This window comes from Anas platyrhynchos, chromosome 2, assembly GCF_047663525.1.
Source record: "Anas platyrhynchos isolate ZD024472 breed Pekin duck chromosome 2, IASCAAS_PekinDuck_T2T, whole genome shotgun sequence".
Lineage (NCBI taxonomy): Eukaryota > Metazoa > Chordata > Aves > Anseriformes > Anatidae > Anas > Anas platyrhynchos.
Genome location: NC_092588.1, coordinates 48,969,638 through 48,979,974, shown reverse-complemented (window position 1 = coordinate 48,979,974; position 10,337 = coordinate 48,969,638). Strand labels below are relative to the sequence as shown.

Here is a 10,337-nt window from a genome sequence, read left to right as displayed (position 1 = left end):
CGCGACGCGTGACGTCATCACGCCGCCAGCTTGCCTCCCTCCTCCTCCTCCTCCCCCCCCCTCCCCCCGCCGTGGTTCACGCGGGGGGTGACGTCACCCGCCCCGCCCCGCCCCCTCGCCGGCTGCTGGGTGCCGGCGCGCGCTGCCCTGCGCCCGCCCGCAGCCGAATTCGCCCCGGCCATGAAAATCTGGAGCTCGGAGCACGTCTTCGGGTGAGCGCCCAAAGCCGCGCGGGCGGGCGGGTGTTGGCGGCGCCGTGGCTGGCTGTGGCCGGGCGGGGGGCTGGGTGCTAACAGCGGGCAGGAGGCTCGGCAGGGGGCTCGGCAGGGCTGCTGGGGCAGGGTGCAGCCGGTGTTTGGGTTTGGTTTGGCAGTTTAACGCTGCCCCCCCCGCATCGCGCAGTGGTGCTGTGCGGGTAGGGCAGGGCTGTGAGGTGCCGAGCCGTGTCGCATCGCGGCCCCGAAACCCCCCCCCCGGGGCTGCTGTGGGCTCCCTGACCTTATCAGCTCCGCTATCTGCTGCTGCTGTGCTCGTGTGGGCGCTGCAGGCAGCGGGGGGAGGTCCTGCAGCCCTCCCCCCCCCCCCCCTTCAGGCTGTGGGATGTGAGGGCGAGCAGCCTCCTCCTGCCCCCTGCCACAAAATATACGCTGGGTTTTGCCCCATCCTGCTGCTTCTCGCCCTTCTGCACCGCCTTTAAGGCCAAAAAGTAGCGAGCCGAAAAATGAAATCCCTTTAGGTCAAAAGTGCGGCTGCTGGCACCCGTAACCCCCTGGAGCTGGGCACCCACAGCGGGTTTGTGGGGGTGCCTTCCAAGGCTGCAGGTCTGCCAGGTACCCCGCGTACAAAAACAGGTCTTCAGGAACAAAATCCCTGTGTTGGATCAAGTCCTTGGTGTATCCGGCCCCTGCTGGGGCCCTAGCCTTGGTACAAGGGTACATGAAGTCCCTCAGCCTGTGGACAGGCTGTCCTCCGGTGGTGGGGCTGCTCTGTCTACATAGCTGGAGATTATCAAAGCTTAATAACCTCAGAACGCTTTTCACAAACCAAACTTTTCAAAACATCTTTCACCAGAACGGTTCTGTACTGAGAAGGGTATCCGTAGCTGTACCTCGTCCTACCAGCCTGCCAAAACCAGCAGGAAAGGCGCAGGCTTAAGGCAGCAGGTTTGAGGTGGTTTCTGAAAATCCATTTCTCTATTTTGAACTTCCTGATTACTTTAAAAAAATGAAGTAAACTTCACTTTGTTGTTTTTTTTTGTTTGTTTTTACTCTAGGAGGAAACAGAAGGTAAAAAAGTAGTTGTCATTTGTTTGGTGTGGGTAACATTACAGGAGCATTCAGGTTGGAGTGGGCTTGTGGCGACATCTAGCCCAGCTTCCCTCTCCTAGCAGGGATAACTCAAATATTGGGCCAGGTTTCTTTTCCAGCTGAGTTCTGAATAGGTGGAGATTCAACAGCCTCTGTGGTCAGTCACCCTTTTTTTTTGTATAGCTAATTGGAATGGCACACGTAGCAGCTTGCCTGCTGCCCCTTGCCCTTATTTCTGTTAGTCATGGGTTAATAATTCTTTTCTTCGCTCTGAAGATAGGGATATATGTTGTTTTCCTGTTTGTGTACCAATGCTTTCTCATGGCCTTTCCAAGCATCACTGAATCCTGAAGGAATATTTGATGTGGGAGCTAGGAAATTGTACAGCACGTGTCATGTTGTGAAAGCTTGAGCGGACTAGTTGCTTGAATACTCGCAATTAAATGCAAAATAGTTACAAATGTTGTATTTTCTTCTTTTTCCAGGCACCCCTGGGACACGGTGATCAAGGCTGCGATGAGAAAGTACCCCAACCCGATGAATCCATGTGTGGTAGGAGTAGATGTCCTCGACAGGAGCCTTGACAACCAGGGGAGGTTGCACAGTCACCGCCTGCTCAGCACAGAGTGGGGATTGCCGAGCATTGTGAAAGCGGTATGATTTTACAGGCTTAATGCTTTATTAGGGGGTGTGATGCATTTATGTCATCAGGTGAACTGGGGCTGAATTCAAAGTAAAAGCTTGATTGATAGGAAGCGTCATCCACAAATATCATGCAAGCTGTAATCAGCACAGTTTGTAGCTATAATACATTGTAGGCTTTAATATGCCCACAGTGTTTTTTACGTCTGTACATGCTTTCTAGACTGGTCTGTGTCATTCTGTATGACTGATGCAAATTACCGCCATGTAATCTTACCACTGATCACAGTGTCTGGGTATTTGAGAGGTGTATTCATTTGGGATTTATGCTTTCTTTTTTGTTGTTTGTTTGGTTTTAGTACTAAACTTTAGTCTTTATCGTTGTCTTTCTTCACTTTCAGATTTTAGGAACAAGCAGAACCCTGACTTACATTGAAGAACATTCTGTGGTAGATCCAGTAGAAAAAAAGATGGAGCTTTGCTCAACTAATGTGAGTGATAGCTTAAGAAGTTTCTGATTAGTAGTTCTGGAGATTAGATGTTTCGTCTCTTAACATCTGGAAATGTGTTTACATCTTTCATTAGAAGGAGGGACGTGTCTTAGTTGGCTCTTTTTTCTTCTTCTTCTTCACAAATACTTTGGGATCAAGCTTATACGATTGTGTTTTTAATAAAATTATTTCTCAGAATGCACGTGACAGCAGGGTAATGTTAAACACATTAAAGTCTATTAACAACAAATATTTTACTTTGAAATGCCTTTTTTCCACAAGTGTAAACGAAGCATTTCCCTAATTTTTGAAGGGAACTCGTACTTACCAGATGTGATGTAGAGTTATCTGTAGGAGAGTCTGGTCTCTGTACAAGAGGCGTTTTCTTTCCTGAATATTAATTTTCTTTACCCTCAGAATAGTGTTGCAGTGGTCTTGGTCTTAAAGAGCCTCTCTGAATCGCATTACCTAAATCTGATATGGCTCAACATTAACAGAAAACAAACAGAAAACTGCTTGTGCAGCTTACTGTGAATAGGGACTTAGATGGTTATAATTAGATCTAGGATAGGACAAGATGCATCACCCTGTATAGGTATTTTTATTGACTGTGTTCTGGGTTTCATATTCTGTGTATGCTGTTTTGTCTCTGACATTAAAATGACTGCTCTGCTATTGAGCGGTGATGTCGATAACGCAAAAAAGTTGGAAGTCAGAATTTCAGGTCTTTCTTTCTCTTTAAGATTACTCTCACAAACTTGGTGTCTGTTGATGAGAGACTGGTTTACACGCCTCATCCTGAGAACCCTGAAAAGTAAGTAAGGATGTTGTGTGCTTTTTTATGTATAGGAGACAGTAGGTTAGTCAAATTCAGTTTAAGTATTAACTTCTCTTTATTCTCTTACAGAACTGTGCTAACGCAAGAAGCAATTATTACCGTCAAAGGCATTAGCTTGAGCAGTTATTTGGAAAGCTTAATGGCAAACACAATATCTTCTAATGCCAGAAAGGTGTGTATCCTTTATTTTGTTTTCTCCCTCTCTCCCCCCACAAACACCTTTTTTATTGTTGAAATCCGAATTGTCAAGCGTGTATGCTGAGTGCTATATTCAATTTCTCTAAACTTTGTGCACAGAATTCCAATTGACTTTTTGTAGGACCTCAGGAAGTAGAATCTAATTTACCAATGTATGAAAAGGTTTCACTACTAAGTATCTGGTTTTCAGCTGGAATTGCACATCGGAACAAACCAACCTCCATGTGTATGCTACAGCAACGCACACCAGAAACATATGATTAGTGCTTGATTAGTGCTTTTTTTTTTCTTTTTTCAAAGTACCTTTTTAAACACCAGCCATGTATTTACAGGAGTTAGTGTTAGTAGGTTACTTCCTTTTCAGCCTTTATAATCTGGATTTAGCAGGTAATGCCAGCATATTTTCTGTGCCTCTTTGCATAGCTCCTATCCATTATTGAGCTGTCTCCTTGCCTTTGGCTGAAAGTAGTGTCATGTCAGCAGAGGCATATTCTCTGAAGAGAGGAAACTATGCTGGCCTTTGTAGGTAACACTACACCCACTCCTCTGTCTTGTGCTCGCTTTTTCTTTTTGGCCTGCAGCCATAGAGATGAACTCCAGCACAGACAGAGTTTCCAGAGTGCTTGTTCCTGGACACTTTGTCCTACACTTCTTTGGGGGAGGTGGGGAAGAAGTGGAGTTGATGGAGAAGCATTGACATCACTGCCTAGCAGCAGGATGAGTGCAGCTGAAATGTGAGCTTGTGCTCTGCATTGCTGGGGAGGTTCTGCACACTGGGAATTTGGCCCAGGTAACTTCTTCTAGGCCAGAGAGACAGCCCCTTTGTCCCTGTGAGAGATGTTGCTTGACGGAGACAGAGTAACCTGACTTAGTAGGAGGTATTGACCAATATATTAGAGAAGGAGAAAGTCTCCTTTGCCTCCAGTCTTTGTGCTTCTCCAAAAATGAGAGGAAGGCAGCTTAAAATGGGGGGATGAAGAAGGAGCAATGGGTAGTTTTTAGACACTGAAGAGTAACATTACCTAGGTGAGTGTTCTCTGTGTTGATTAGAAGATCATAAATGGAATGTGTTTCAGATAAATTCCAATTCACTTTTGATCCAGCTTCCATTTAAAAGTCTATGCTGGGCATTTATTTTGATTTTACAACAGTAGTCTGGACTCTGGCTCACAACAAAGCCTCAGCCTGACTCAGAGATAGCAAAGCACTGACTTGCTGGAGTGGCCACAACAACTGGGCACGCCTAGAAGTGCCAGCTGATTTCCTCTTGTGGCATCTGTCACATTTGCATGGCTCTGCTGAACTCGGAGAAAGTGTGGGAATATTTCTTGGTACCATTCATGTGCTGCCGTGTGAAAGCTCTTTTTTTTTTTTTTTTTAAAGCTGTTCTTCTATTCTGCCTCTTTCAAATAACACACTGTCTCACAATATTCTTACAGAGGAAAAATATCATCTCGTTCTGTCTGTTTCCCTGAAGAGTTTCTTTACTGATAGTGAACTTGGCAGGAATTTGTACTTGAAGCCCTTTTCTTTGCTACCCAGTAACCTATTCTGCTATTACTAGCTCTTCTGGCATGCCGTGCTACCCTTCTGGGTTCTTAGCACCCTTCTTAAACTTCATGACAGCTGCTGAAATACGCATTGTTTCTGAAGAAATAAGTATTGAGGTTTTTCTCTGAGGTGGAGGTGGCAGATTATGCTTTGTTATTGCACTTACAATGGAAAAATCTTTTGCCCTATGTTGTCGATGTTTTCTGTGTTACTCCAGGGGTGGGATGCTATTGAGTGGATAATTCAAAATTCTGAAAGCGCTCTAAGCTAGCAGTTCTCCACACCTGCAGTTTGCACTAACTAGTGGTAATGCCAGCCTTCTTCTTCTTGGTGCAGCATTTCAGCTTTCTGGCAGACGTGTGCATGGATTGTTGTGACGTGGATGCCATTAATTAACCTGCACGTATGTTTGGTACGCGTTACATACAGGAATGGCAAACGTTCATTACGCTGCAGCTGCAGGGAGTCGGTCACACCTGGACGGGATCAGTTAGCCTGTGCTCGTGTCACTGAACCATCAACCTGCTGCAGCTCTGTCTTGTGCCACGTTATTGCTTGTGGTATGGAAGTGGAATGATGACTGCAAACACCTGGGCAGGGGAACGAGCCCCTCTATCACGTGTTTGCTCTGGTCCTAGTTTGGTGATTCCAGTGTGTAACACAGGTGCCCAGAGGAATTATTAGCACATTGTTTAATGAAATTGGCATGATAAAAACGAAGCAGAATCAAACTCCTAGGATATAAAATTGGTTTCTTAAAACAGGTTGCCTAAGAAGGGTAATCTTTTGCATGGTGCAATTGTATTTTGCTTTTCTTATGCCTGAGGAGTATTGTTGCCCTTCTGTCAGCCTCTGTGGAAATCTGTACAAAGTTTGAACTCTCTTGCTGTTTTTCACTCAATCTGTAGTTATACATGTATTCTTTTTGGTAATGGTGTGTCCCTTAAGCTATCAACTGTGACAAAGTCTGACTTCAAGGCTGAGAGAACTGAGTGCAGTTGCCTCTGATGCCTCTGTGGATGGTTTTCCTTCTGCTAGCCAGTGTAGCCTGTCTCTGTCATTCCTGTATTAGCTCACACTTCCACTGACAAGACTAAATTTTAAAAAATAGCCCATCGTGCTGCTTCTGTCTGTTAAGAGTGCAGGGTCTTTGTACACTGCTTACGTCGAGGTCAGTGTATGTAGCAAGTGTTTGCTTCTATGTTCTCATTCCACTAAGCTTTGATGGCTGTTTCTCTAGAAAATGTCAACTACGCAGGCTCAGCATTTATCAACCACTTCAGCTATACCAACAAACCTTCATATGTGGTGTGTGGTCCACTGAACCCATCACGCTGCTAACACGTGCAACGAAGACTAATGTACCCTGCATGCCTGGTTATGAATGTGCTTGCTTAATCAGTTACTACAGAAATTGTTGTGCACCGTAAAACTTTATAGACCAATCCTCTGTCAGATTTTTTCTCAAAACGGGTAGCTCTGCAATACTCGGAGGTTTTACACCTTGTTAAATTTTGTAACTTAATTTCCCATGCAGAATACTCCTGAGACCTTCCTTGCCAGCACCACGAGTTTATTCTTAGCTGCAAATTATAGCAAACAGCGTATGCAGGTCTAAGGAAACATGTGCAGACCTCCGTAGCTGTTAAAGCTGCAGGAAATGTTTTAGCACTCGAGTTGAATGTTACTCTTGCTGTTTTGTCTCCTCAACAAGTAGATTATATTAACTAAAACGCTGTGACCTGGTTGTTTCATAGTCAGGGCCTGAAAAAATCTCTATTTTTCTACTGAGCATTTCTCTGCATCAGAGGTGTTTGACTTTCTGACCAGCTCCCTCTGTGTGATTACATAAATAAAACGTAGAAGGCACTGCTGTCTTACTCAGTTCTCCGTTCCTGTGTGTCACCCAGGAGAGGACATTTTAACCTGACTTGTAAATACCCAGTGCACGCTCGCTGAAAGATGATTCCCTCCCTCTCCCCCCACTTTGTTCCTGATCGAGCACTCTACTCAGCTAATTCATGGCCAGTTACACCGCGTTGCTGTGCAGTAGCCTGCTCTCGTCAGGGTGCTTTTACACATGCTTTGCTGGCGTTCCCTGGTCTCACACAGGACGTAGATGTGGTGGAAGTAATCACCCGCTGAAGCACGATGCAAGTAGAGGAACTCAGAAATTAAACCATGCTTGTGCTCTTCTAAGGAATTTTTCCAGTAGCCCATGCTTAAACGGGACAGTAGAAACAATTCCTTTTTCAATTTTGTTCATTTTTTTTAAAGGCATATCATATAATAAGAGAACTTGAAGCTATTAGCTCTTGAGGTAGGTCAGGGTACAGACAAATCCCCCTTGCTTGAGCTCTGGCCAAAGGCTGAATGCTCTGTTCTGTGGCTGGCTTTTCACCCTTAAGTGGGTGACTTTTCTCTGTTTAAAGACTTCGTGTTTATTCTGTGAGTCCCTGTAGAATGAAAAGCCTGAAGGGAACCAATGCTGGCCCTTCTCTGAACTTAATGAGTCTTGAGATAAACCTTTTACTTCCAGAACCCCTGTCTGCCAGTTCATGCTTTCCACTGGTTCTACCTCTTGTGGTCAATGGAGCGCAGGTGCTGCGGTGTCTTCTTAAGGCAGAAGACTTCTGACCTGCTTGCTTTGCTGGATTCCACCACTCTTACTAAAACGTAGGCTGTCAGTGCCTGGCTTTGAGGCACTCCCGACCCTTTCTGAGAACTGGGTGAAGAAAGACCGTCCCTTGATATACAGGGTGCAGCTGTTATCTCTCCAAACAGTCTGTTTTATATGCTGAAAAGTCACTGCATGAATACAGAAGTGAGTGCAAGGCCATCTCTTTGAACTCTAGCTAGAGATCAAATCAATCAGCTGCTACGTCAAAGAGAGCTTGGAAGACTGTCTTTCTTTGTCCTGGATCTTCTCAAAAAGTGTCCCTATATATTTTGATTAATGAATCTGCAAACAGTGTGTAGACTCTTCCATAAATTTGCTGGTATTTCTAGGTGGTGGGAGCAGCAAACAGTAAAAATGGCAATCCTCTTCCACAAGGGACCTTAAATGCAGAGTGAGGCTTTTTGCAGAGATGCACGGCTGCGAGCTCACAGCAATATTGCATTTACTTCTTGTTTATGGGTTGCACAGATGCCTTTGCAGTGAAATTTCAGTTAGATGAGAAATAATCAATACAATCCCGTATGGAACCACGCAGGGTACAGAACTAATTTTGAAACAAATCTCGTGTCTGACAGAGGAAGAACTATAGAAGCGTTAGCAGCGACGTTGTGTTTGTTCTGATCCTAAATTTCAGTATTTTCTTGGCAGGGTCGAGACGCCCTGGAGTGGGTGATCAGCAAACTAAACACAGAACTGGAGGAGCTGAAGTCAACGCGCGAGGGCGTGAAACCAGCCATGGCAGCGGCATCAGCAGAAAAATAAAAGCCAAAAGTACCAAGTAACTGACAAAAAAGATATATTATTCTGCCGACTGCTTTATAGATCTCCCTTCCAAGGCTGATCTGCATAGTTTTTATACATTTGTAAGAACATAGGATCAGCAGAAAAGTAACCTCATCTTTCATCTCCACAGCAGCTTCTGCAGCCTACCGAAGGCTGAACTGACCACCTGCAGATGCTCTTTTCATGTAAACGATTTCTTTTAAACACTGGAAACAAAATGTTTAGCACATTTAAAACTGCCTAAATGTGCCTTGTGTAACAAAGATTGAGAGTATGTTATATTTTACACCGTCTCGGTTTTTCATACTGAAACTTGAAAAGAACTCGTGTTTGTTGAGGGTTCTCCACGCGAGCATTTGTTCTGCGAAGGGCCCATGGGTACTAGAGCACTGAATTTTGTTTGGTTTGTAACCTGGCAGCATCTTACAACCATTTAAAGGGAACTACATGAGACAGGACGTGATACTCTAGAGCAAGATACCTATCTAGAGAATCATTCCCAAAAGCTAACACTTGTGTGATGCTAACTCTTCTTCTGTTGTTTAAATGTACTGTCTGAACGTGACGGATGCTTTACCTCTTAGATGTTTATATCCCAACGAAGACAAAGTTTCTGTCGATGTTTGATGTTAATAGCCTAAACAGATGGTTGTTTTTTTTTTCTTTTGGGGGGAGGTTATAATTTATATTCCTATTTATTAACTTCCCCTAGTTCCTCCCCTCACTAGCAGAAGAGGAGTGGTAATTCCTGGAAGGTGCTGGAAAATACTTCTCTTATTTAGCTGTAAGAAGGGCACTTGTAGGCTACTTGAATGAAGAGGCTGTGCTGTTCCACTGCTCCTTGCTCTTCACAGAATGTCTTAACTGAGGAAGAGACTGATGCAATAACCAGAAGAGTCAAAATAAGCAGGAAGTTTGAAATCCGAAGGGTGATGTTTCATAAACACGTGTTTTTCACGGCCTAAAAGGAGAAAACAAAGAGCACAAGAAAAACAAGCGGACTCTCCTTTTTGAGTGCTTTCTACAAACTACTGACTACTAGCGTAACCGATCTTTTCAACACTTTGCCACATTGGTACAAATGTTTTTAGAATTCTTTTAACTGCTTCTTGTTATCTGGAAAAATACCGCAGTAACTATTGAAATTGCCTCTCTTAAAATATACAGAAATAGATACTGGAAATGGGTACCAGCCTTTGTCAGAAGTTCACAAAGCTTTCTTACTCGGTCAGGTGTAGTATGTGTTTCTTAGACAGCCCTCTGTTGGGGCATTTTAAATTATTTTTTTGTGTGCACAAACTGAAATAAATGTTGCAAGGATGTTTACTTGTTCAAGTGGCAAACCGTGTGTTTAGGAAGCTGTTAAAGAGCATGAGTAACTTCTTTAAAAAAAAAAAAAAAGATTAAAATGTGGTCATTGTTTTGATCTGGTCATTTAAAATGTCTGTAGCTTAAGGGAATCTCAGAGTTTGCATTCTGTTTAGCTTGAAAGTGAATATTAATTTGGCTGTCAGTATAGTCAAGCTAAATTACATGATCCTAATAAACTTAAGATATATATCTAGCTATTAGTAAAAAGTAATGAAATGAGTAGCTGATATTTACATTGCTATTTTTATACGGACCTTAAGCCTTTCTCGTTTCGGAACAGAAACTTAGACTTGAAAGTCTGCTGATAGCAGCTCCTTTCTGGAAGATCTGCTGGATAGTTGTGGTGCAAGTCATGGTCATGCTTCCCGGGTGAGCAACGCCACTTCCTGTGCAAAGAATGCAGAAGCTGTTGTAGCACCTTGTGAGGTTGGGCTAGCAAGGGGAGTGCAGCTATTGCGAAGCTCTGCATATGAAAG

General features: G+C 44.0%; 1 protein-coding gene across 2 annotated transcripts; it reads left to right on the top strand.

Annotated features, from left to right (window-relative positions):
* Positions 1-53: 53 nt before the first annotated feature.
* PRELID3A (PRELI domain containing 3A) lies at positions 54-9,907 on the top strand. 2 transcript variants are annotated; one of them, XM_027452072.3, is made up of 7 exons: positions 54-212; positions 1,793-1,961; positions 2,351-2,440; positions 3,184-3,254; positions 3,348-3,450; positions 5,245-5,333; positions 8,356-9,907. In XM_027452072.3, exons 1-6 carry the CDS (start codon positions 181-183, stop codon positions 5,296-5,298), a joined length of 519 nt encoding a protein of 172 aa, XP_027307873.1. In that variant the 5' UTR covers positions 54-180; the 3' UTR covers positions 5,299-5,333; positions 8,356-9,907. The 2 variants fall into 2 exon arrangements, with proteins under 2 accessions (XP_027307873.1, XP_027307872.1); XM_027452071.3 differs by lacking the exon at positions 5,245-5,333.
* The last annotated feature ends 430 nt before the right edge of the window (positions 9,908-10,337 follow it).